At 37.4% G+C, this 27,166-nt stretch overlaps 1 protein-coding gene and 1 long non-coding RNA gene across 9 annotated transcripts in view; one reads left to right on the top strand and one right to left on the bottom strand.

The window, feature by feature from the left end:
• Positions 1-27,166, bottom strand: part of LOC125919293 (uncharacterized) — a 119,536-nt gene that overhangs the window by 55,600 nt on the left and 36,770 nt on the right. For 5 of the 6 annotated variants that reach the window (XR_007456705.1, XR_007456709.1, XR_007456708.1 and 2 more), the window contains exons 3-4: positions 9,680-9,785; positions 7,720-7,798 (exon numbers count right to left, since the gene is read on the bottom strand). This is a non-coding gene — a long non-coding RNA (uncharacterized LOC125919293). Of the gene's footprint in view, positions 1-15; positions 1,005-7,719; positions 7,799-9,679; positions 9,786-27,166 lie in introns of those variants that run through there. The other variant, XR_007456710.1, reaches the window with a different exon arrangement.
• The window catches only part of CB4H12orf56 (chromosome B4 C12orf56 homolog), an 83,124-nt gene that overhangs the window by 51,589 nt on the left and 4,369 nt on the right, over positions 1-27,166 (top strand). For 2 of the 3 annotated variants that reach the window (XM_049625897.1, XM_049625899.1), the window contains 7 exons: positions 2,026-2,096; positions 7,797-7,941; positions 14,465-14,571; positions 15,418-15,507; positions 22,180-22,303; positions 25,227-25,301; positions 25,598-25,672. In XM_049625897.1, coding sequence (XP_049481854.1) covers positions 2,026-2,096; positions 7,797-7,941; positions 14,465-14,571; positions 15,418-15,507; positions 22,180-22,303; positions 25,227-25,301; positions 25,598-25,672 — 687 coding nt within the window. The remainder of the gene's footprint in view (positions 1-2,025; positions 2,097-7,796; positions 7,942-14,464; positions 14,572-15,417; positions 15,508-22,179; positions 22,304-25,226; positions 25,302-25,597; positions 25,673-27,166) is intronic. The other variant, XM_049625898.1, reaches the window with a different exon arrangement.

Genomic DNA, 27,166 nt, shown 5'->3' with positions numbered 1-27,166 from the left:
AATCAGGTTAGCATTCATTCTAGTAAAAATAAGACATTAATTCAATATAAATATTTAGAAAGTTATGACTTTTGTGACACCGTTTCTTTCATCATGTTATTCTTGGTGATACTTCCATAAGTTTTAGGAAATTAAAAAACAATAATCTCCTAAATCAGTCAGACGTATCTTGGCTAACTGATCTCTTGTGCTTTGAGATCTAGAATGATTATTCACATTGAGGTAGGGAAATGCTACTGGGAAAAAGGAATGGACATGTTAACTCTCTCTGTATTTTTGGGGAAAATAAACCTAAACCATCCAGTGAGAAATTAGCACTCATTCTGATTTTAAGGGTTTCCAAAGAGCCAAGTCTCCTTCAGTGATCCATTTTATCTGTAACTTTCACCAAAAATAATTACATCTGAGTTCTTTAGCATCTCAAATTCTACAGAAACAATACATGGCAATTCTTTGCCATTTATATGTTGTGAAGATAGGTGCTAGAAAGCTAAATAACTAAGGAATATCCCCAAATTAAAATTCTAGATTTAAGGTAACCATTCACATTTAGAGAGGAAAAAAAGACAGCTTTTTTTTTTTCCTTAACTTAAAACAATGACAAAAGTAGTTAAGAACAGGGGTGCCTGGCTGGCTCAGTTGGTAGAACATTTGACTCTTGTTCTCAGGGTCCTGAGTTTGAACCCCACACTGAGTATAGAGATTTCTTTAAAAAAACAAAAGTAGTGGGGCGCCTGGGTGGCTCATTGGTTAATCGTCTGACTCTTTGATTTCAGCTCAGGTCATGGTTCAGCTCCTTTGCTCATGCTCTCTCTCTCTCAAAAATAAGAATAAATAAACATTTTTAAAAAATAAATAAAAAACAAAAGTAGTGAGAAAAAGCACATACTTCCCCCACCCACTCACCATCCTGCTCTGATATTAAGGAATAAGAAAGGGGTAAGTTTGTTTGGAGTTGTGAATCAGCAACGTTTCAGAAATTCTTTCGAACCTGTCTGTTAAGCCTTAACATAAAATAAAAGATTATTTAGAGGACTTGCTGAACACTACATACCAACTTATTTTCAAGACCCAGAATGAATGGAAAATGGCAACACTAAAGATTTGAGGGAAAAAATAACCCTATTAATAGGGGAATAGTTAAGAAAACTATTGTATAATCTATGCTATGAAATACTAGGTAATCATTAAAAAGACTGAAGTAAACCTATATATAAAGAAATGGAAAATAGTCTACCATATATTAAGAGAAAAAAAAGTTCCAGATTAACATATGTGATGTAATTTAGCCAGTACTAAATATATATTATAAAAAGATATCATCTAATATGTATAAGATGTATGTCTTTTGTTAAGTTTATTTACTTTGGGAGAGAAAGAGGGTGCATGTGTGTTTGAATGCACACTAGTGCAGGAGGGGCAGAGAGAGAGGGAGGGAGAGAGAATTCCAAGCAGGCTCTGCGCTGTCTGCCTCAGAGCCTGCCTCCGGGCTCGATCCCACGAACCTTGAGATCATGACCTGAGCTGAGATCAAGAGTCAGACGCTTAATGAACCGAGCCACCCAGGCGCCCCTATAGATGTATGTTATAATTAATATGTTTTTATATACCTGAAAGGATATAAACCAAACTGATAATAATATAGTAAGGTACTTTGTTGTCGCTGTTGTTTTTAATTTCAGTATAATTAGCATACAGCGTTATATTAGTATCAAGTATATAGTAAGGTACTTTGACTAGTGGGATGGGAGGATTAGGGAGAGACATGGAACTTTTATCTTTTGTTTATGCATTTTTGTACTGTTTGATTTTGATAGATAATTTCATTTTATAATGAGCAAGTGTCATGTTTAAAATTATTAAAAACTATATAAGGAAACAAATACTCTGTGGTATTATTTACATAAACAAATCACGTACTATAGCATGGATTAAGGAATAGATATACAGTATTGACTAAAAGTAGGAGAAATTGATTTTCAGTAAACAAAGATTCTAACTATTCCCACTTTTTTCCTCTTTTAGAAAGCTACTCTTTTACAAGACCCCCTACGTGCTGGTTTGCTCAGTCCTATCGGAAGTCAAAAGCCATATAGGTAAGGAGTGATGATATGCTAGAGTTGCGTGGGGGACTGTTCCCTCATCTCTGCCTCTCGTAACTCCATGTGTTGCTGACCAACTCTCTGCCCTGAATTTTAGGTCTGCAAACATAATTGCCCACTGGCCATCACCTCTTGTAGGTCTTAAAAGAACTTTAAAGTCAGTATATTCAGAACAGAGCTCAGCATCTTCCTTCTGGGACTGGACCTTCCTCTTGTGTCCCCTAACACAGGGCCTGATGTTGTTATCCCCAGATCACCTAAGCCGGAGTCCTGGAAGTCATCCTTATCTTCTCTTTCCCCTACACCACCACCCCCACACCCAGCCATTCACCACATGATTTATTGCTTTTCTCTAATATATCTGGATAACATCTACTTCTTTGACTGTCACATACTCAGCCCAATTACCTTTGTTCTGAGCTCCTCCAGTATTTTCCTAGCTGGCTTCTGCCTTCACTCTCTAAACCATTCTCCATAACAACAAAGAAATCTTTCGGAAGCACAAATCTGATCATGTAACTCCCTCCCTTAAAGTCTTTGAATGGCTCTCCATTGCCTTTAGAAAAAGGTCTAAACTTTACAGCAGCTTATAAAGATCTTTCTGATGTGTCTTTTCATCTTTCCATCTTCAACTGTTGTGTCCCCTCAACTCCTGCCCTAACCTCCTGATCCAAATGATCTCACAGTTCTCAGAAAGCTCCCTGTTTTGTTTGTTTGTTTGTTTTTTCCTCTATCCTGGAACCCTACTCTCTATTCTTCTTCTCCTTCATGAATAACTTCAACTCATCAAGACTTAGCTTGCTATCCCTTTCTCTAAAAATCATTTCTCAGAACTACATTAGGAGGGGCCCCTCTAGAACATTCTACGCTTACCATCTTTTAGGACTCAACAGCCTATCTTATGATTGCTTATTTGATTATGTGCTGCCCTATTATGTACTATGCCCCTTAAGGGCCAAGACTGTACCTTGGTCATTGGCACACAGTAGGCTGCCTTTATGGAATGAATGAATAAATTGTTAAAACAATTAAACATGAATCTGATTTAAAGTGTGGGTATATTAGCTTTCAAAAGGAATGCGGTCCTGACACATGTGGCAAGATGGATGAACCTTGAAGAAATTATGCTAAGTGAAAGAATCCACACATAAAAGGACAAATATTGTATGATTCCACTTACTTATAGGAGGCATTGAGAATAGGCAAATTCATAGAAACAGAAAATAAAAGAGAGGTTACTAGGAGCTGAGGGGAGAGGGAAATGGGGACCTACTGTTCATTAGTACAGAGTTTCTGTTTAGGAAAATGAAGAAGTTCTGGAAATGGATAGTAGTGATGGTTATACAACACTGTGAATGCACTTAATTTGTATACCTAAAAATGGTTACAATGATAAATTTTATGTTATATATATTTTATTTCAGTTTTAAAACAGGTAAGGTGTGTGTATACGTGTTTAAGATAAAACAAGATTGGCAAAATGTTAAAAATTATTGAATCTAGGTGATAGATGGGGTTTCTTATACAATTTTCTCCATTTTTGTGTATGTTTAAAAATTTCTATAATAAAAGTTTTAAGAAGGCTTAAGAAACATAATAAGCAAATATAACAAGTATCTTATTTGTATCTTGATTTTAACAAACCAAAAATAAAAGACATTTTTTACATAAGTTTTTTAGTGTATTTATTTATTTTGAGAGATAGAGAACAAGGGAGGGACAGAGAGAGAGAGAGAGACAGAATCCCAAGCAGGCTCTGCACTGCCAGCATGGAGCCCACCATGGGGCTTGAACCCATGACTGTGAGACCATGACCTGAGCCAAAATCAAGAGTCCGATGCTTAACTGACTGAGCCACCTAGGAGCCCCTAAAAAGACATTTTTAAGACAATGGAGGACATCTGAATGTGGACTGGGTATTAGCCCATAGCAAAGAATTATTGATAATTTTGACAGATGTGACGATGATTTTGTAAGAAAATGTTTATTTTGAGGTATGTTCTGAGCTATGTAGGGGTAAAGTAAGGATGTTTGTGATTTAGTTTTTAAAAGATGGTAATACAGATAGCTTAGAATTTCTATCTGTTTTCATATGTTTACTGCAAAAAAGTATCAGTTTTAATTTTAGTGCTTTATTTAAAGTGGTTTTAAAACTAACTGGATAATAAAATAGGCTTTATCTCTCTGTATATGTGTGGCTTGAAATTTATCCTTGAAGGCCAGAAAGAGAGTTGAGTTCTACCACTCTCTTGACTCATGAAAAGCATATTTCTTGCAAAGTTAATTCCCGAAGGCAACACATTTAAAATGCAGTGATTTAAAATGCACTATGAAGAATGTGGTCTATGTACAAGATATATAAGACAGGTCTCTGCCTGCAAGGCACCTTCAGTTTAAAAGGAGTAAACATTCTTTGGGTTTCAAATTAGAACTCTGTCACAAATGTGAGTCCTGTAACATCATGGATGTATAGGGACCATTGTGAACATATACACAGTGCTTCTGAGATAATGTATGAAAAGCCTTTTCCAGCTGTAAATCATTATAAAAATGTATTATTTATGTAGAATATCCCCTCCAAAAATGAAAACATATGGGAAAAATAGAGCTTATCATTAGATCAAGAATCCTTCTTGCTACATTATTTGAGTGAATTTATATTTTCTAGCTGATGAAAATATAGAATATCTGTTAAAATTAATGTAACATTTCCCCTTATTCCTAAATTGAATAATGGAGTCTTCTGGCGCTAGACTTTTTATTATTTAAATTAGCCAAGTAAAGTTTATCATCATCTATGTAAAAACAAATATTCTGGGCAGAGAAACTGTGATTATATCAATGTCTCTACAGAAATATAGACTCCTGAATCTAACTTGTATTTATGATGTATATGAGACCTCAATTTACATATGAATTGATTTTTAGTATGAAGAGATTAGTGTGTTTTTTCTTATGAAAAAAAAATTTTTTGTAAGTTTGGTATTTCAGTCTATTATCATAGGTGCCAAAGGAAAAAAAAACTGTCCCTATGTGAATCTCAGCAAATTGTCGACTAATGGGAAAAATAGGAAAGTCAACTGGAAAGTAATTCTGCTGGTATGCTTTCTGAGCTTGTGGTTTTCTAAGCTCACTTGTTTGTGAAAACTACATTTCTGCTGTTTTTGGAGTTCTCAGAGAACACAGGGATTTTATAGTATTTTTTATTTTTTATTTTTATTTTTATTTTTTTTAAATTTTTTTTTTAAGTTTATTTATTTTTGAGACAGAGAGAGACAGAACATGAACGGGGGAGGGTCAGAGAGAGCAGGAGACACATAATCGGAAGCAGGCTCCAGGCTCTGAGCCATCAGCCCAGAGCCCGACGCGGGGCTCGAACTCACGGACCGCGAGATCGTGACCTGAGCCGAAGTCGGACGCTTAACTGACTGAGCCACCCAGGCGCCCCTATAGTATTTTTTAAATGAAATGGGATTGTAATTAGAAGTGGATGTATAGGGAAGTGGGGTCTCAAAGCTCATTCGTATTTTATTTACAAACTATTTATTAAATATTTACTGTGTGCTAAGCACATGTAGTAACCAAAGTATCAAAATGATGGGGTAGGTATGATAATACCTATTTTACAGATGGGAAACTGAGGCACACAGAGAGTAGGTAACTTGCCCATGGTAATTACTCAGGTAAAGAGAGGCAGATTTAGAATCTGAACCCCATATTTATAATCATGTTCTTCTGCCTCTGACTTCTATCCCTGAATTCTTGATCATTTCTCTTGCAGACTCTCCACTGGAAAAGGACTGTTTTTCAGGAAGTCTTCCTGTTTTTGTTACTAAGAGAGGCTCAGTGATTGGATAGAAGAGAAAAGCATAGTGTTTTTAAATAAAAGGGGAGGTAGTAGGCAAGAGCCAAGATTCCGTGCAGTAGTATTGGGATAAATGGCTGGTATTAAGGTTGGAGTAGGTGGTAAAAATATTTTTACTTTGGGGTTCCTGGGTGGCTGGGTCAGTTAAGCGGCCGACTTCGGCTCAGGTCATGATCTCGCAGTTCATGGGTTGGAGCCCCACGTCGGGCTCTGTGCTGACAGCTCAGAGCCTGCAGCCTGCTTCGGATTCTGTGTCTCCCTCTCTCTCTGCCCCTCCCCTGCTTGCGCTCTGTTTCTCTCTGTCTCTCAACAAGTGAATAAAAATGTTAAAAAATATTTTTTAAAAATATTTTGACTTCAAGTCAGAAATTTTAGGAAGTTTCCACTGACCTACACAGAATATGAAACATCTCTTCTACCACTACTTTGCACCCTGCTCTTCTGAATCACTAGTTGTATGAACTTGGACAGGCTACTTAACCTTTCTAACATCCCATAAATGTAACAGTAATTCCCAGCCATACCCCCTTCGTGGGACTGCATGAGCTAGTCCATGAAAAGTGCCCAGGACAAGTACACGATCACAACAATGGGGCAAAAGATATATAATATATATATATTAATTATATTATATAATTAAATAAATACATATTATACAATTAAATAAATATAATTATATTTATATATTAATATATAATATAATATATAACACATATAATATATAACACACATATATAACATATAACATACATAATACATATTATATATTATACATATAATATATAATTATAATATATAATACAATATATAACATACAATGTAATAAACATAATAAATATATAATATAATATGTATATTATATATGTGTGTTATGTATAATGTATATAAATTATATATGTGTGTTATATATATGTTATATATATTATATATACATTATTTATAATATATAAGACGTGTGGGAAAAGTGCTATAGGAGAGGGTCCTCATTCATGCTGGAATTAGGGAAGGCTTTAAGGGGGAGGTGTTACTCTCTTCAGCAAAGCCAGCTTTTCCTGAAGTATCGAACGTACGCAGGTCAGTGACAAGAGATGAATGCATGTGGTACTCTGACATGGCAAGAAATAACTTTGAATTTCACAGTGGAACAGTGATTGCTTTTCCAACTAGTCCAGTCTCATTAGGGAGAACCTCTGGGCTTGGTGCCCAAAGCGAGAGCTCTCTGAGACATGCTCATCTGCCTTTTTGTCAAAGAGAGAGCAGGCCTCAGGCTGGGAATGTGGTGCATCAATGTAGAATCTGTGTTGCTTCCCTGATGTTTTTACAGTTACCTGCTATTTATGGCACATGACACTGGTTCTCCTTGTAAAGTAGTGATACAAAGTTTTCTTTGTGAATAATCTCTCTCTCTGTCTCTACACACACACACACACACACACACACACACACACACACAAAGGGAGTTGATTTAAAGAAAAAATATTAAGCAAATAATACTCCATTTGGCTCAGGCAGTATGGTAGATGGTATGTAGCAAACTCCAAGCTAGACTATGAAAGAGAGACAGAAGTTTGCTAGGGACACTGAGAGCATTGCTAACGTGGATACAGCTTGAGTAAAGGGGCACGGGCAAAAGTATGCCTGGAGAGTTATAAATAGCTCAATCTGGGGAAAGCAAGGTCCATTACTAATGAGTAATAAAACTAGAAGCACAAAACTATATTAAAATTCCATTAGAAACAAAGTCTTACAAACCTGTCAATAATTGTTGATATTCTTCAACTGCCGTTTACCATTTTTTACATGGAAATTTTTTTCTTGTGTTTCTGTAGATCTGAGGAGAAAATTAAGCACTTCAGTCAACTTAAATCTGAACTTTTCCTTAAAGACAATACGTTGAGGAAGATACTTTGTCTAATTACAGAACTTAAAGTAGCAGCCCAGAAAAACTTCATTCTGAAAAGGCTTTTCTGGAAAGTAGGTGTTTTGTTTTATTTTTAATCTTTGAAACTTGTTCCAGCTATTTATCGAATGCAGGATATTTGAGCATGTAGTAAAATACAAATAAATGTTGTCTTGTATTTGGAGGCTGTATTTTAAAATGTTGATGGAAATTTAATGCAATCATGACTCAGTATTTGAAATCTTGTGACGTAATCAATAATGTATATGTGTGTGTCGGAGGGGAGATGGGGAAAGAGAATGGTAGCAAAAAGTACCTTATGTGGGTTGGTTTGGCAACCACATGTATATGTGTGTGTTGGAGGGGGAGCTTCTGGGATGCAAGATGTATGGGTACAGAGAGTGAGATGAGAAAGTAGATTTTAAGAAGTTTTACCTTCAGGTAACCCTACAATATAAGTACAATTAAAACAAGTTACTTGTGAACGTAGGACTTTTTTAAAAAGGTGACTCCTGGGGGGTCAAATCAACCTAGCTCTCACTCAGCAAGTTATAGACTTACTCCGTAAGACTTACTTCAGTTTCATGGGCAGGTATTCAGAAGCCCTGGTGAGTACTGATATGGTGCTAACGAGGGGGTGAGCCCTGCCTCGGGTTGAGCTCCTCTTGATGGCTATATGTTGTATCCTAATTCTGGCCAGTGGTTTCAGAGTTGCCAACATTTTATTGAGCAGCTGTAAAGTGCACAGCTCCCCAGCCATACAAGACAGTCCTGGTCTTAGATTCGAAGGGCTTCACATGTAGGACGACCAACCATCCAGGTTTGCCCACACTTGGGTGACCAACTGTCACAGCTTGCCTAGGACTGAAGAAGTTCTCAGGATATGGGACTATGAGTGCAAAAGCTAGGATAGTCCCAAGCAAACTGAAATGGTTAATTACCCTAATTAGAGGGCGTATTAGCTGCATAGAATATTATGTCAAATGTCCCCCAACACTGAGACAGGCAACAATGATACTGTGCTACGTAAATGCTTGAACTGGATACACCCTGTTAGGAATATAATATCTGGGTCTTGACTCCAAAACTAAAGAGGATTGTAGAGAATATAGGGACAAGCATCGAAATGACCACACAAGGTGATTATGAACATGGAAATGGAGTTAATGTGAAAAGGCTAAGGAAACTGGTATTATATCACACCCAAATATAACTCTCCAGTCCATCCCACACGTGGTATCAGTTTAATCTGTAACTCTGATTTTGTGTCCTTGCGCACTCAAAAACTTGTGGCTCTCCCTTCGAAGTACAAACACGTTGGCTTTAGCATTTAAGGCTCTCCACTAAGGACTTCTGTCACAGATTCCAAATTTGGACAGGCATGGCCCATGCAAGGTGGGTTTTCAGGAAGGGCCAACATCTATATAGGGCAGGCACTGGGCAAACGAACCCAGCTGTAGATGCTCCCAGGGAAGGCACAGAGCACCGGCAGGGAGAGTGACCTCTACACAGAGAGTGTGCAAAAGAGATCAGGGCATTCCAGCACATGCGTAGGTTATACCCAAATGTCTGCAAAAACATTTGACACCAGGAAGATCTGCTTGTTTAGGGTCTGGCAATAGAGTCTTCATGGAATGAGGTAGGGGAGGTGGCAAGGATATAAAGATTGTCCAGAGTAAACCTAGCAGCTGGGAGAGGACTAGCAAAGGACTTCACACTGGGCTCACAGATGTCCACTTAGATAAACCAGACACAATCGGGGGACTGGATTTAAAGCAGATGTCTAGGTAGGAGAACTGAGGTACCACTTACAGGTTAGACTAGCAAGAAGGGTGTTGATGTTGAATATCAGAGCGTTGGCCTCGAGGTGTCTTCAGCATGTCCAATCTTCCAATGTGCCTGATGCAGATGGCCTTGGCTGTGGAGCCAAAGAAAGATACAAACAAAGAGAATGAGGCTGGGCCTAACCCACTCAACCCCACACTTCCTTGCTTTCATCTCTTTCCTCTAAAAGCTCCAGCTTCGTGGGGTGACTTGAACACCTTGTCCTTCCAGCCCCTCCTCGTTTCCCCTGCTGTTATCTCTAGGCTACTCTTTCTTCCATTTTCTCCTGTTAAAATCCTACCCATCCATTCTTCAAAGCTCAGCTCAAATGCCGTTCATCTGCCTTTCCTGTCATCCTCTATGGGGAACTTTGGAACCCTCCTCTTTCTCATCTGTTTTGGCAGTCCTGTACCATAGAACTTTCTTTGATGTTCTTTAATCTATGCTGTTCAATAAAGTAGCCACTAGCCACAATGAATGTGGCCAGTGGCTAGGGAAGTGAAATTTAAAAGAATGTTTATTTATTTTCAAGAAGGTGGGGGGGAATTGTGAGTGGGGGAGGGGCAAAGGGGGGGGATCCCAAGCAGGCTCCATATTGTTAGTGCAAAGCCTGACGCAGGGTTTGAACTCACGAACTGTAAGATCATGACCTGAACTGAAATCAAGAGTTGGATACTTAACCGACTGAGCCACCCAGGCGCCCCACCATTTTAATCGATTTAAATTTAAGCACTCCCATGTGACCAGTGGCTACTGTGTTGGACAATGCAGTTCTATGGTATCTCAGCACCTTCTAACAATTCAACAAATATTTATTACATGCCTGCTCTAGGCCAGGAATGGGAATAGGCATTAGAAATGTGAGCATGAGTAAGACACAGTTCCTACCGTCAAGAATTAGCTCAGAAAGTCTCCTTTTTACTACAGTTTTTGGCAAATTTTTAAATTTACCCTTGTATGCTATAAGCTTCTTCAGGACAGGCATGTGTCTTACTCATCATCTTTGTATTCACCCTAAGGTCTAACGTGTGCCATGCGTATACCAGGTCCCATAATCAATTCGTACTGAACTGAAAGTTTATTGTCTTGTGAAAAAGTAACCTGATCAGAGATCTAGGAATAAAGCATTCATGTTCTGTTGCTTAACTGAAAATACTGCAGGGGCGCCAGGGTGGCTTAGTCAGTTAAGTGCTCAACTCTTGATCTCGGCTCGGGTCATGATCTCACAGTTGGTGAGTTTGGACCCTGCAATGGGCTCTGTGCTGACAGCGCAGAGCCTGCTTGGGATTCTCTGTCTCCCTCTCTGTCTGTCTCTATCACTCTCTCAAAAATAAATAGATACACATTAAAAAAAAAGAAAATATTGCAGCCTTCTTTAATGTAATGTCCTTAGATGGATTAAAATAGGTCTTCTAATTCAGTTGTCAAAAATGAGAGGCCAAAATGAAGAGAGAGGGAAATAAAAGTTATATGGGCAGTCTCCCTATTTGTGGTCTCCCCACACTTAGTGGGGTACCTCGTTCTCCTCCCCACCATGCTACCAAGACCTGGTAGCCTTATGTTCTCTCTAATCCACAACCACAATCTTACATTCATTTATACAAAGTTAACATATATAACTAATAAAAGTCAACATTTTTATCTTCTTTTAGGAGCTTTTTTCTTTAAAGTTATTATGGCTTTAAGCTTAAGCCATTTCTCTTTTTATTAATTTTATTTATAATATTTATAATATTTATATTATTATAATATAAAATAAATTATATATAATATATATTTAAATATAATAATTATATTTAAATACAATAAATTATATATAATATATATAATATAATATATTATATATTATTATGTATTATAATATATAATATAAATATAATATATAATAATATTTATAATATTATTTATTAATATTTATTTCTCTTTTATTTTCGCAACTTTGTGCTGGGCTCCCTGGTGAACATAAGGTTGTGTGAAACTTCCTCAGGAACCCACACTGGCGTGGGGAGATTAGAGGCATCTCAAATTTTTGGTTCCTGAGTAAGATGATAAAAAATCATACATATAATAGTTTCATATAAATAAAATTTTACAAATATATATAATTTTATATAAATATATTATGTACTATACACACACACACACACACACACAATGTCCCCTTTTGAAATCAACTGTATGGGGTATAATTTTCTTTAAGGTAATCTTTTTTTTTTTTAAACAATTTTCTTACAAGTAAATTTTAAATTATGAGAACATTTTTTCATAGGTCAACTAAATTGTAAGCTTTAGGATTATGGACACCATGTTTGTTTGTTTGCTTTGCTCAAGATATCTCATTACCTAGTACAGTTCCTGCTACATAGCTGATAATCCGTAGTTATGTGTTCAATCAATGAATGAGTGAATGAAAGAATTCTCTGTTCATTTTCCTTCCTAACCCTTTATTTTTTCTCCATGAAGTTTTTTTTTTCTCAACATTATTTTTTATTGTGGTACAACACACATAAACATAGAATTTACCATCTTAACCATTAAAAGAAAAAAAATTTAATGTTCGTTTTTGAGAGAGAGAGAGGGAGAGAGCACAAGCAGGGGAGGGGCAGAGAGAGGAGACACAGAATCTGAAGCAGGATTCAGACTCAGCTATCAGCAAAGAGCCCATGAACCGTGAGATCATGACCTGAGCTGAAGTCAGATGCTTAACGGACTGAGCCACTCAGGTGTCCCTATCTTAGCCATTTTTAAATGTATGGTCCAGTGATTTTAAGTAGGTCCTGTATACAGTTGGAGCCTCTCCAGAACTCTTTTCATCTTGCAAAACTGAAACTATACTCATCAAACAATAACTCCTCATTCCCCCACTTCACGCAGCCTCTGGAAACACCATTCTTCTTTCTACTTCTATGAATTTAACTTCTCTAAATATTTCATGTAAGTGGAACCATCCAGTATTTGTCTTTTTGTGACTGGCTTATTTTACTTATCATGTCTTCTAGGATCATCAATGTTGTAGCATATGTCAGAATTTGCTTCTTTTTAAGGCTGAGTAATATTCCATTTATGTATATAACACATTTTGCTTATCCATTCTCCATTGATGGATACTTGGGTTGCTTCCATGTTTAAGCTATTGTGAATATTACCATTATGAATATGGGTGTGTAAATACTTCTTTGAGACTCTTTCAGTTCTTTTGGGAGTGTACCCATTAGTGGGATTGCTGAATCATATGGTAATTCTATTTTTTTCTCTTTTAAAAAATGTTTTTATTTATTTTTGAGGGAGAGAGAGACAGAGCACGAGCTGGAGAGGGGCAGAGAGAGAGGCAGACACAGAATCTGAAGCAGGCCCCAGGCTCTGAGCTGTCAGCACAGAGGCCAATGTGGGGCTTGAACTCACGGAGTGTGAGATCATGACCTGAGCCGAAGTCAGATGCTTAACCGACTGAGCCACCCAGAAGCCCCTACACATACTATCTTATTTCAGCCCCATCAGGTGACATTAATTCCATCTTAGACATAACCTGAGTCATACAGTGTATATGTAATTTGCCAAATATGACAAAGCTGACCCATGGCAGAGCTGGGATATGAACTGAAAGAACTAGGCACCAGAGTTAGTGTGCAGAGCCACCAACCGTGCTAATTTACCAGGGCAGTGAGTAAACAGCAGCCCTTCTGAGAGGGTCTGCTATGCATCCTGCTCTTTCTCCTCTGGTCCCTCTCTCCACCTGCCATCCTCAGCCTCTTCTCATGCCAGATCACCTATATACAGGCACCCATAATACCTGTCTAAACAAAGAGTCTAATTTGTCACTAGGAAACAAAAGTCCTGGGGAAGAAAACGAACAAGAGAGGGACAGAAAAGAGAAGCAATTACATTATATTTCTAATTAGTACCAACTTGCCTGATTTCATGGGCCAGTGCTTACTTCATGCTCGATTTATCTCAACAGACGGCATAGAAGCACAAAAAATTTGGTTCCTGCACTCTTAAGTCTGTGTTTATTTTGGCAGAGATGGAAATATACTGTATTAACAGAATTATTAGTATCATTCTCCACCATCTTCATTAGGCTACACCAATGCTGTGAGTTTGCTTTTAGGTTAGTAAATATATACATTTATTTATTTTACATTTATTTATTTTTGAGAGACAGAGAGAGACAGAGCACAAGCAGGGGAAGGGCAGAGAGCAAGGGAGACACAGAATCCAAAGCAGGCTCCAGGCTCTGAGCTGTCAGCACAGAGCCTGATGCGGGGCTCGAACCTGTGAACCGTAAGATCATGATCTGAGCCGAAGTTGGACGCTTAACCAACTGAGCCACCCAGGCGCCAGGTTAGCAAACATTTTTAAAAGTGTTTTTCTAGCCCTTATTTCATTGTATCCTCACAAAGGCCAAATTACTTTGGAAAGACAGGAATTAGAGTAGCCTCCATTTAATATATTATTCCCAGGTAAGTAAATGACTTGCCTGAGATTAAACACCTACTTCTAGAGGGCCTTCAATATTAACGGGAGAGCCAAGCCTATTAAGCATCTCTCAGCATCACCCCTAGGCTTTAGCTCTGGCTCTGTTCACCAGAACAGTGGTCTGTTTCCCGGTGGTAAGTAAAAGTGTTTTCAGTTCGGATTATGCTAATATTAATGAGAGATATTTTAATTCACTTCGTCCCCAGAGAATAATTTCTTCATATTTTTATTATGTAAAGATAGAGTTTTACCATCTGATACCTTATTTACCATCTTCTTTCCTGCTTGCTTTCACAGACCAGTGACCTTTTCTATTTCCTAGTGAACAAACTTCGTGAGTACTTGCCAGAGTCTAGGGATAAGAGCACACTTCAAAATAGAAGCCAAAGGGCTGATGAGCTGGTGTAAGTATTAACTGGATAATCATAGATTCTTTTCCCCCTACAGTGTTAAAGATGAATGGAAGGCACTGGACAAAATACGTACCATATTAATGATAAATGGCACTGCAAGTTTTGCTTCACATAAATTTTTTAAAATAGCATTCGTTTTGTTCTACTTTTTTTAAAGTTTATTTATTTATTTTGGGAGAGAGAGAGCACAAGTAGGGGAGGGGCAGAGAGAGAGAGGGAGAGGGAGATTCCCAGGCAGGCTCCTCACTCTCAGTGTGGAGCCTGACTCAGGGTTCGAACTCATGAACCATGAGATCATGACCTGAGCCAAAATCAAAAGTCGGATGATTAACCAACTGAGCCACCCAAGCAGGTGCCCCCATTATGTTCTACTTTTTAAAGAAAGGCTATACAAGAAACTAGAATATTGGTTGTCCCAAAGGAAAAAAAAATGGGTGTCTGGAGGAAAGACACCTTTCACTGTCTGCCCTTTTTTACCTTTGAAATTTTGAGCCAAATATTACCTACCTGAAAAAGTTAAAATTATTTAAAAAAATTTTAAAGTAGTGTGTGATTATCAGAAAAAAATGTTAAGGATAAAAAAACAATATGAAAATAACTTAATCCTGACATTCAGCTATTGATTCATTCAACAAATATTTCTGAGTGTTTACTATATAGCAATCACAGAGTGGTCAACCAACGTTGACAATCTTATATACAGAATTTCCTTCTCGTACTTTTTTTCTATATAAATTACCTGAGAGCAATTCTATCAAGGATTACTGATTTTGTGAAATTCTGGACTTGTAATGCAATCATGCCATTTCCGTGCTTTTTTTCCTCTTTGTTTTCTAGGGCATGCATTGAAATTATGCAGACTCTGGGACTGATGTTCAGAGAAACAGAAACTGAGTCATCACGCCTGAAGACATTGGCAGCTAAGAAGTAAGGTTTTTTAGAAGAAGACATTGGGACCTTGTAGTTGCAACCCATTAAGTACTCTATTGAGTGTCTTCCAAAACCGATAGCTCTTTTACTCTTGTAGTCAATCCCCTTGTAAGTATATGAAACTCTTTTGTCTTTCCACTTCCTTCTGTGATGAACAGATCAACTGGCACATAGTGAGCACTCTCTGTCTCTCTGGATTATTAAGGGCACAAAGATTTTTTTTGGCACAATTTTATATTTTGTCATTGTCTGCTGAACTTGAAAGAGACCAAATGCCCCATCATACATTTAAAGCCAGGGCTTCTTTACTAGAATTTTATAGAGTGCCCTTATACCCACACAACAGAAAGACTATATTGCAAATGCAGGAGTTATAGTAGCTTCATCTAATATATAATTGTGTGACTTTGAAGTGAATGATGTTGGGGGTTTATTAACATAGGGTAAGCTGCTATAATAAAGATATGCTAAAATATGTGGTCCGCAGAAGATAGAAATTTACATCTTTTCACATACTAGTCCAGAGTACATAGTCACGCTGTCCTCTACGAGATCAGCCAGAGACCTAGGTTCCTTCCCTTTTGTTGCTTGGACATCTTTTTTTTTTTAACGTTTATTATTTTTGAAAGAGAGAGTGAGACAGAGAGCAAGAAGGGGAGGGGCAGAGAGAGAGGAGACACAGAATCTGAAGCAAGCTCCAAGCTCTGAGCTGTCAGCACAGAGGCTGATGTGGGCTTGAACTCATGAGCTGTGAGATCACGATCTGAGCTGGTCAGACGCTCAACCGACTAAGCCACCCAAGTGCCCTGCTCTGACTTTTTTTATTACACTGTGTTTGTCTTCATGATTGAAGCTGGCTGACCTCTGAGACTTCATTAAATCCTATGGAATGGAGGAAGAGAAGTAGAAGGCAAGCAAATTTCCTTTTTAAAAAGAAAAATGCTTATGGTGTAAGTTTATCTATTTATTTTGAGAGAGCGCACGCACGGTGGAGAGGGGCAAACAGGGGGGGAGAGAATCCCAAGCAGGCTCCATGCTGTCAGTGCAGAGCCCAATGCAGGGCTTGATCCCATGAACGGTGAGATCATGACCTGAGCCGAAGTCAAGAGTTGGAGGCTTAACTGACTGAGCCACCCAGGAGCCCTGCACATTTCCTTTTTAAACAAGGCGTATATGATTTTTCTGCTCACATTCTGCAGATGAGAACTTTAGGCATAGGCCCATATATAGCTTCAAGAGAGCTTGGATGTGTCTGTAGTTACATGGCTATGTACCTAGCTAAACTTTGGATGGTTGGATGTGTCTGTAGTTACATGGCTATGTACCTAGCTAAACTTTGGATGGTGATAGGGATACCTATTATTAAAAGAAAGAAGGAAAGAATGTAAAACAGGGGGACAATAGCATTCTTTGCCCCAGAAAGTACGTGTTTGCATATTTTGCATATTATCTGCTTGACCTTTTTATATGATTTATAGATTATGAATTACATGCTAGGCCAATGTTCTGACTAAAATCTTAATTTTTTTCCACCCTCATCAACTGTTTATCTAAATTTTCTCTAGTAGAAAGTAGAAGAAAAATGAGAGCATGGGCTCTAAAACATTTGAACCAGGGAAAAGAATAAGAACTCCTAGTAATTTTGTTCTGGCTATTTATTAGAGAACTTTATAAATTAATTTTAATGATTATATTCATTAACATTTCTTTAAAAAAATTTTTTTTAACATTTATTTATTTTTGAGACAAAGAGAGACAGAGCATGAACGGGGGAGGGTCAGAGAGAGAAGGAGACACAGAATCTGAAACAGGCTCCAGGCTCTGAGCAGTCAGCACAGAGCCTGATGTGGGGCTCGAACCCATGGACCGCGAGATCATGACCTGAGCCGAAGTCGGACGCGTAACCGACTGAGCCACCCAGGCGCCCCTATTCATTAACATTTCTTAAGCAACTTGCTATGTGCCAAGGACTATGGGCATACTATACTGTATACCAGGGTGGTCAAACATTTCTGTAGAGGGCCATAGAGTAATCATTTTTGGCTTTTCAGGCCATATAGTCTCTGTTGTAAATACTCAACTTAGCCACTGTAGCAGAAAAACAGTCACAGACAATATATAAATGAATGGGCATAGCTCTGTTCCAATTAAGGAAATTTATAGAATTTCTATTTATAGAAATAGGCTCTGGGTTATTTGGCCTACAGGCCGTAGTTTGTTGACCCTGCTTTACAGTGAACAAGTAAGACACACTCTATTATTTTCTCTATTTTTTTTTTAAGTAATCTCTATATCCAACATGGGGCTCGAACTTACAACCCCAAGATCAAGAGTCCCAGGCTTTACTGATTGAGTCAGTCAGGTGCCCCCTATGTATACTTTTTTTTTTTTTTTGAAGTTTATTTATTCATTTTGACACAGAGAGAGAGTACAAGTAGGGAAGGGGCAGAGAGAAAGGGAGAGAGAAAGAATCCCAGCAGGCTCTGCACTATAAGCACAGAGCCCAATGTGGGGCTTAAACTCATGAACTCTGAGATCATGACCTGAACCAAAGTTGGCCACTTAACTGACTAAGCCACCCAAGCATCCCTATACTTCTTTATGTAGTTGATAGAACTGCCATTTCCCCAATCTCCAGGACAGAGATCCAAGATTATTTCTTACATTTCTGTCTTTTGACATACTGAATTATTGCAGAATCACGTTACCTTTTTTATACACTTTTTGGTCCTTACCTTTCTCTGTCCAAGTTGAAAAACCATCACTCTTACTAACCTCTGCTGCAAAGTGTTGTTTTAATTGTTCTTTCTTAATTTGGTTTGGACACATCAGCCTTACTATACAGCAAGTCTCTTTCCTGATACGACTAATTATTTTCATGTACACTGGTGCACATATATTGCTATAATACAGTCTGGTTGTAATACTAACTTTTAGATATGCATAGGGTCCTGTCATGTTACCCATAGCATTAATTAGCACAGTAAATGTTTAATATAACTGCATTAGTTTTCTATTACCCTGTAACAAATTACTGCAAACTCAGTGACTTAAAACTCTATAAATTACTTATCCTACAGTTTCTGTGGATCAGGAAATCTGGGCATAGCTCAGTTGGATCATGTGCTCTGGTTTTCACAAGGCAGTGGTCAAGGCGTTGGCTGGGGCTGCTGTCTCATCTGAGGCTTGGGGTTATCTCCCAAACTCATTTGGGTTTCTGTTGGCCGAATTAATTTCTTTATAGCTGTACACTCATGATGGTTTGCTTCTTGGCAGGAGACTATCTCTGAGCTCAGGGAAGGCCTAAGCACTCTTTAAAGGGCTCAGCTCGATAATCAGGCTCACCCAGGATAATCTCCCTTTCATTAACTCAAAAGTCAACAAATTAGGAACCTTAATCATGTATGCAAAATCCCTTCACCTTTCTCATCTAACATAACATAATCACAGGAGTAATAGCTTAATATATTCACAGGTCCTGCCCATACTTAAGGGAAAAGGATTATTTAGGGTATATATAAAAGGGGGTAAGATATCTTGGAAGCCATATTAGAATTCTGCCTACCACAATAACATAGACTGCCTTATGAGACCATGAGTTTGCCTTTCAAAGTCTGTATAAAAATATATTACAATGCATTCAAAATTCTTACACTGGAAATAATAACAATCTAAACAAAAGTATCACAACTGTTGGCACCATTTTTTAAGACTGTAATGTCAACCCCATAAGTCGTCTTTGTTTTTGGGGATGAAACTACCATATAGATTAAAATTTTTTCTATTATTGACCTAGTGGATTTTAAATAGTGTTGGCAGAAGGAGTAGATTCCAAATTAAACTCCATTTGAGCAAATAAAAAAGCATTTAATCATTTCTGCATTTTCCTCTTAATTTGTTCCTTAAGTAGAGATTTTATTAGTTCAACTCAGTTCTGTGTATTTCTTCTCAAAATGTGCCATAATCCTTTCATATTTTAATACTGTCATGCTTGAATTCATATATTATCACAGCAAGTGACCCAGAATTTGAGTTTCTTCCCTTAGCCCTGGATATATGATACTTTTAAAAGAAGATACTGCTGAAAATAAAGGACTTTAATTAAATGTAATAGAAAATGGAATGCCATTTCAAACTTAATTTCAAGAAAAGCTTCTAAATGGAATGTTTTGTTGATTTTGGAAGGATCTTCTAAAAGTAAGATTGGCTATTTTAAAACAGCCTGAATAAAACATTAGCAAATATCCTGTAGGACATATCCTACTTTTTTGAGAAGTGTGCTGACATGATTCTTCTTTTGTAGATATGAGAACTGACTTGCTCTTTGAGTTGGAGAAATGAAGGGAATCCTATTTTTATTAAAATCTTGGTTAATCATGAACTTGTAATCATGGTAATGATTTAAGTGATTGTAAAAAGGCTAAGAAACCTCAGGGTGCCTGGGTGGCTCAGTTGGTTAAGATCAGACTTCGGCTCAGGTCGTGATCTCACAGTTTGTGAGTTTGAGCCCAGCCTGCTTCAGATTCTGTGTCTCCCTCTCTCTCTGTCCCTCTCCTACTCATGCTCTGTCTCTCAAAAATGAATAAATACTATTTTTTTTTTAATTTAAGATACAAAAAAGATTATGAAGCCTCAAATATTACCAAGCAGGGATTTTTTTAGTCTCCTTTATTCCATTACAAAGAGATGCTTATGGTTATAGAGGATTTTTATATAGTCCTAGCTGTAAATTCTTTTACTATTCCCATCTGTCGAAGCTACTCTGGCACTGTCTTCAGTTAGGCAAGTGATTTTCCTAATAGCCTGCCTTCAGCTCCTTTTCAACCATATATGGATTGCATGACACGCATGAAGATGGTGTTACCAAACCTATAGCCTCAGAATCCTTGCTTTGCATTGTGATTTTTTTTTGCCCTTTTATTTTCAAATAATAGTGTGTATTATTCAAATGTGTAGTAACAATTTAAGTGAGTTATTAGTGTAGATTAATGGATAGTACACCACTTTGGAAAGCAAAAGACTTAAAGTTTAATACTAGTTTTATTAACTAACAGTCTTCAGTGGAATAGTAAGCCTTTGAAATGCTTTGTTAAAAAAATAATTCTATCCTCATGCACTGTTTTCGGGAATATAAACTGGTGTAGCTACTCTGGAAAATAGTACGGAGGTTCCTCAAAAACCTAAAAATATAAGTACCATATGATCCAGTAATTCTACTTCTTGGTATTTATCCAAAGAAAATGAAAACAATAATCCGAAAAGATATATGCACTATAATTACTGCAGCATTATTTACAATACCAAGATATGGAACCAACCTAAAGATCCATCAGTAGGTGCATGAATAAAGAAGAGGTTATAATATACATATATATTATACTGGAATACTACTCAGCCATAAAAAGAATGAAATCTTGCCATTTGTAACAATATGGATGGACTTGGCATTATCCTAAGTAAAATAAGTCAGACAAAGACAAATATCATACGATTTCACTTACATGTGGAAACTTTAAAACAAAACAAATGAACAAACACAAATAACAACAAAAAGAGAAACTGAGTTGTAAATACAGAGAAGAAACTAGTGGTTGCGGGATGGAGGGGGGGGATGGGTAAAATAGGTGAAGGGGATTAAGAGGTACGAATTTCCGGCTATAAAATAAATAAGTCATGGGGATGAAAAGTATGGCATAGGGAATATAGTTAATCATATTATAGTAACTTCTATGGTGACAGATGGTAACTATACTTATCGTGGTGAGCATTTGATGGTGCATATAATTGCTGAATCATTATGTTGTACCCCTGAAGCTAATATGTTAACTGTATTTCAACCCAAAAATTTTATAAAGGGTTCTAGAGTCAAAAAAATCTGTGTTCAAATAAGCATTTTAAGAAGTGTTTCATATGGTGGTTTCTTTGTCTCAGAGATATACAATGCATGTGAGCATATTAAAGCCTCTGAGAAGTCCAGTAGTAAAGATATGCAATGAATTTGGTTTAACCAAGTATTTACTATGCCTCTTTCAAACAAATAATCTATTTTTTTTACTATAATATTTCCTGGAATTAATAGGCCATAAAAAGCCCTTTGGCGGGGGGCAGGGAGGGGGAAGCCCTTTGGGAAATACTGATTCAACTGAACTCACCCAAATTTCCCTTAAGTCCAGACTTACTAAGCTTCCTAAGCTTTGTGAACTTCTAGACCTATACTTGCTTTGAGCCAAAAGACAAAGAAATTATATTTTGAATTAAATTTTTTATCACTACTTAATTGTCTGCATGTCCAAGGCTCCAAAAGTTCAGAGAATGGTCTTCAATGTTTTATACTTTTTTAAAAAAATGATATGCATGTGTCACATACACATGTGTTTTTTTTTTTTCTTAAGTTTATTTATTTTGAGAGAGAGAGAGCACAAAAATGGGGAAGGGGCAGAGAGAGAGAATCCTTAGCAGGCTCTACACCACCAGCGCAGAGTCTGATGTGGGACTCGAACCCACAAACATGAGATCATGACCTGAGCCGAAGTCAAACGCTTAACTGACTGAGTCACCCAGGTGCCTTAATGCTTTATACTTTTAAATGTAATTATATTCAGTGTCTGCAAACTTGGCTTTACTATTTTTCTTTTCAAACTTTATTAATTGCCTTTTATTTTTTTTTAGGGGAGCATTATTTAATCTTTTGGTAATATTAATTAGTGAACCTCAGATTCCAAAATCTTGTCCTGTGTTTGATATCCAGTTGGTGGCTGATTCAACTTTAGTTGAGATGTCTTTTGATGCTGAGGTAAGATGATAAGATAAGAATTTTGGGGTAGACTAAATATAATATATAGGGGTGCTCTGGATTTCTGTCTTCTAATGTAGACCATGAAATGGTAGAGACTATAAATATAATTCAGAGTAAATATTTTACCATTAACCTCAAAACTTAGATAGCTAGTCTATCAATATTAATACATCCATTTTAGATGTTTTAAGTATGTATACTAAGGAAAATAATTAGTATTCAGCATGTATTAAATAAATCTGCTTATTTGTCTCTATACAAAATATTTATGTATATGTAATTCCATAGTAGGGTCTAATGGTAAAAAAGCACTCTCATTAAGAGATTTTAGGGTTAACTCTCTTGCTTTAGTTTATCATCTCCTTAGCTATCTAAGTAGTGCAAACTCAGTGAGAATTACTTGTTTTTCTAAAGTTTTACTAAAACATTAGAAATATCAAACCACCTAGAAAGCACATATCCTGAGAGAATAAATCAGTTTATTATTAGTTTATTTCAAGCAGAACAACACATAATTTTTTTTTAAAGGATGGGATACAGGGGTGCCTGGGTGACTCAGTCAGTTGAGTGTCTGACTCTTGATTTCAGCTCTGGTCATGATCTCATGGTTTGTGGGATCGAGCCCCATGTCAGGCTCTGTGCTGACAGTGTGGTTCCTGCTTGGGATTCTCTCTCTCTTGGTCCCTCCCTCACTCATGTTCTCTCTCCCTCTCTCTCAAATAAACTTAAAAAAAAAAGGATGGGACATGGTTTGATAGTTCTTAAACATACAGTTATGTTTTAGAAAACTCTTACATGTTTTCATTCACTCAATCGATACTTGTTGAAAATCTGTTATGAGCTAAACAGTGTGCTAGCCTGTGGGGGTACAAACAAGAAGCAAAACAGATACAACCTGTGCCCTTACTGGTTTATAGTCTGGTTAGAGAGACAGATGTTAATTCAATATAACATGAATATAATATTCATATGTCTGAATATTATAAGTCTATAATGGAGTGTCTATAATACCATTTTTAACAGTGGAGTGAGTGGATCAGGGATTAAAGAGTGGGATAGAAGCAAGACTCAGGCAGGGCTGAGAAGTTAGTGCAGGAGTCCAGGTGAGGAACGATAATAGGACAGAGGGAAGCTATCCTTGACCCCTGAAATGAGACCAGGCTTCTTTTTAGAGTTCTCCTAACTTCCTATTCTCTTCTTTCACAGCCCTTGTCTCAGTTAGCAACTACGCATTTATTTATTTGATCATTAGATTATTGTTTGTTCTCCACTACCTTCCATGAAGTATTATCCATGTCCCTGTTGCTACCCATTGTATCCCCAACACTTAGTATAGGGTCTGATGCATATTTGTTGAATAAATTAATGAAGAAAAGAGATGGTAGTTGTAAAGAGGATAAATTCCAGTAATTTTTAGGAAATTGCACTCATAGGTTGATGTGAAAATAAATTGTGAGGATTAGATGAATTTTAGATTCTGGCCAGGGTGTCAAATAAGAATTATAGCAAGAAAAGTAGGTTCAAAGGGGAAATAATGAAGGGCACCTGGGTGGCTCAGTCAGTTACCTGTCTGTCTTTGGCTCAGGTCATGAGCCTGAGGTTTGTGGTTCGAGCCCCGTGTTGGGCTCTGTGCTGACAGCTCAGAGCCTGGAGCCTGCTTTGGATTCTGTGTGTCCCTCTCTCTCTGCCCCTCCCTGCTCGTGCTCTCTCTTTTTCTTAAAAATAAGCATTTAAAAATTTTTTTTAAAAAGGGGGGAAATAATGAGCTTGGTTTGGGATTAGTTGACTGGATTGCCATTGGCATTTTTTTATATTAAATATAATTTATTGTCAAATTGGTTTCCATTCAACACCCAGTGCTCATCCCAACAGGTGCCCTCCTCAATGCCCATCACCCACTTTCCCCTCTCCCCACCCTGGCATTTCCATATAAAAATATCTAGTGGGCAGAATAGATAGGTCTGAGTTTCCTGATTTTGAACTTGGTGATCTTTTGCACGCAGGCTATTCGTGAAGATCATATAAATTTTGGTTCCAAGGTCTAACAGTATGAAATTTCAAACTGGAGCTCGTTCTTGCAAAGAATACTGTCAGGGAAAATGTGTTGGCCTGTAGCATGCCCACACAGTTCTCATGCACCAAGTGCTAAAAGACAGCCTCACTAACTGGAGTTCTTGAGAGCAAAAACAAAAGTCTCTAAGCCCTATATATACCCATTTTACAGAGGGAGTTGTAGTTCACGTTGGGCATAAGGCTAAATTTCCTAGAGAATCTCCCACCTTAATTCTAGGGGGCATATTTTCAATACTCGAAAGGATGTAGGGTTGTTGATCTGAATGATTTTGCAAACCAAGTGTGCAGTTTTTTGGGTGTTAGTATTCTGTGGGCCATTGTATCTTCTTCCCTGACCCACTTTCTTAGAAATTCTCTAATGTGTAGTCTTTTTTGACAATAAATTACATTAAAAAAATAAACTTTAAAAAATATATACTTTTTAATTTTAGAAAGACAGTGAGAGAAAAAGAGAATGAGCATAAGTAGGGGAGAGGGGCGGGGGGGGGGAGGAAGGGAGAGAGAGAGAGAGAGAGAGAGAGAGAGAGAGAAAGAGAGACAGAAAGAGAGAATCTTAAGCAGGCTCCATGCTCAGTGCAGAACCACAATTCTGGGATCATGACCTGAACCAAAATCAAGACTTGGCTCAATCAAGGTTGAGCCACCCAGGCACTCCAAGTAGTCTTTTTATGGGAGCCTTTTTTTTTTTTTAGAATGACTGAACCAAACATAATAGGAAAAATGACCACATTAATTATATTTTCTGTTAATCAAAAATTCTTTTATAAGTACCTAAAGGTAACCAGCAAAAATTACCATTTTCTGGCTCTGCCAGTGATATTGCGTTGACTATTATTTAAAATTCTAGTTACAGAACCTTATCAAGGAATATACAGATACAGCTACGGCACTTTTATATGAGATATTTCTTGTCTTTCAGCAGGTACGATATATATTATTATACATATTATATTGTATGATTATTATATATATCATATGACTATTATATTTCTGTGATTATATATCAAATGATTAATAATATATCTTTAATATGCTTGTATTAGAGATGGTCTCCAAAACTGTCTGACTTAAATGATACTACTTTTGCTCTTAAGTATTCATCAGCTTATTTTCCTAAATACTGATTTCATCAATCAAGATAAAATGTATTTGAGAATGAATATCATGTACAACTCAAACTTCATGAATGTAACTTGTTTATTTCTGTGAGTCTTTTAGGGAAATCTTGGATTGGGACCAGAAGAGTTTGCTATTAGCTGGATGATGTCCTTCCTACAAAGTCGTCCTCCCTTCGTAAGTACCAAGAAGCAAAAACGAAAGCACCACTCACAGTTAATTATACCGGTGCTCCAGTGCTTAATTAATAAACATAAATTTTCCCTATAAGTAGTCACAATTAGGAAATAGAAGCAAAATGTAAATCTGATGATTGTATTATTTAATTAAGGTAAAGCGCTTTTTAATATTTGGGGCCTGAGTGCTTACAGGACTGAAATTATATCTTTTATTTTTAAGTTTTTAAAATATTTATTTATTTTGAGAGAAAGCATACACGTGCAGGCATGAGTGGGGGAGGGGCAGAGCGAGAGGGAGACAGAAAATCCCAAGCAACAAGGGGCTCAATCCCACCACCGTGAGATCATGACCTGAGCCAAGATCAAGAGTCGGACGCCTAACCAAGTGAACCACCTAGTTGCCCCTAAAATGGTATCTTAAATATGATCTTTATTTCATGAAAAACCTAAAATATATCCTGTAGAAAACAGAACACATTAAAATATTGGCTGTATATGTAAATGAAAAAATGAACATTTATCTTAAACAGCAAGTATGAGTTGGCGAGTATGAATTAACACTTGGGATCACTGGGGCACTCTGTCCTGTCAGCCATCATCCTAGTCCCTAGTACCACTGACTCTCTCTCTTTGAAAGTACAATCACATCTATATAGTCTGTCCTACCTTCCCACCAGACTGGTTGGAGGGATCTATTTTAAAAAATCTGATTATGTCATGTTTTGCTTTAAATTTCTCATAATACAAATCAAAACCACACTGAGATACCACCTCACGTCAGTCGGAGTGGCTAAGATGAACAAATCAGGAGACTATAGATGCTGGAGAGGATGTGGAGAAACGGGAACCCTCTTGCACTGTTGGTGGGAACGCACACTGGTGCAGCTGCTCTGGAAAACAGTGTGGAGGTTCCTCAAAAAATTAAAAATAGATCTACCCTATGACCCAGCAATAGCACTGCTAGGAACTTACCCAAGGGATACAGGAGTGCTGATGCACAGGGGCACATGTACCCCAATGTTTATAGCACCGATTTCAACAATAGCCAAATTATGGAAAGAGCCTAAATGTTCATCAACTGATGAATGGATAAAGAAGATGTGGTTTATATATACAATGGAATACTACTTGGCAATGAGGAAGAATGAAATCATGCCATTTGCTGCAACGTGGATGGAACTGGAAGGTATTATGCTGAGTGAAATAAGTCATTTAGAGAAGGACAGATATCATATGTTTTCACTCATATGTGGATCTTCAGAAACTTAGCAGAAGCCCATGGGTGAAGGGAAGGGGAAAAGTTGTTATAAACAGAGAGGGAAACAGAGAGGGAGGGAGGCAGGCAAACCACAAGAGACTCTAAAATACGGAGAACAAACTGAGGGTGGGTGAGAGGGGAAAATGGGTGATGGGCACTGAGAAGGGCACTTGTTGGGATGATCACTAGGTGTTGTAGGTAAGCCAATCTGGCAATAAATTATATTTAAAAAAT

This window comes from Panthera uncia, chromosome B4 (assembly GCF_023721935.1).
Source record: "Panthera uncia isolate 11264 chromosome B4, Puncia_PCG_1.0, whole genome shotgun sequence".
Classification (NCBI taxonomy): Eukaryota; Metazoa; Chordata; class Mammalia; order Carnivora; family Felidae; genus Panthera; species Panthera uncia.
The sequence above is the reverse complement of the archived record's forward strand: the minus strand, read 5'-3'. Positions and strand labels throughout refer to the sequence as shown.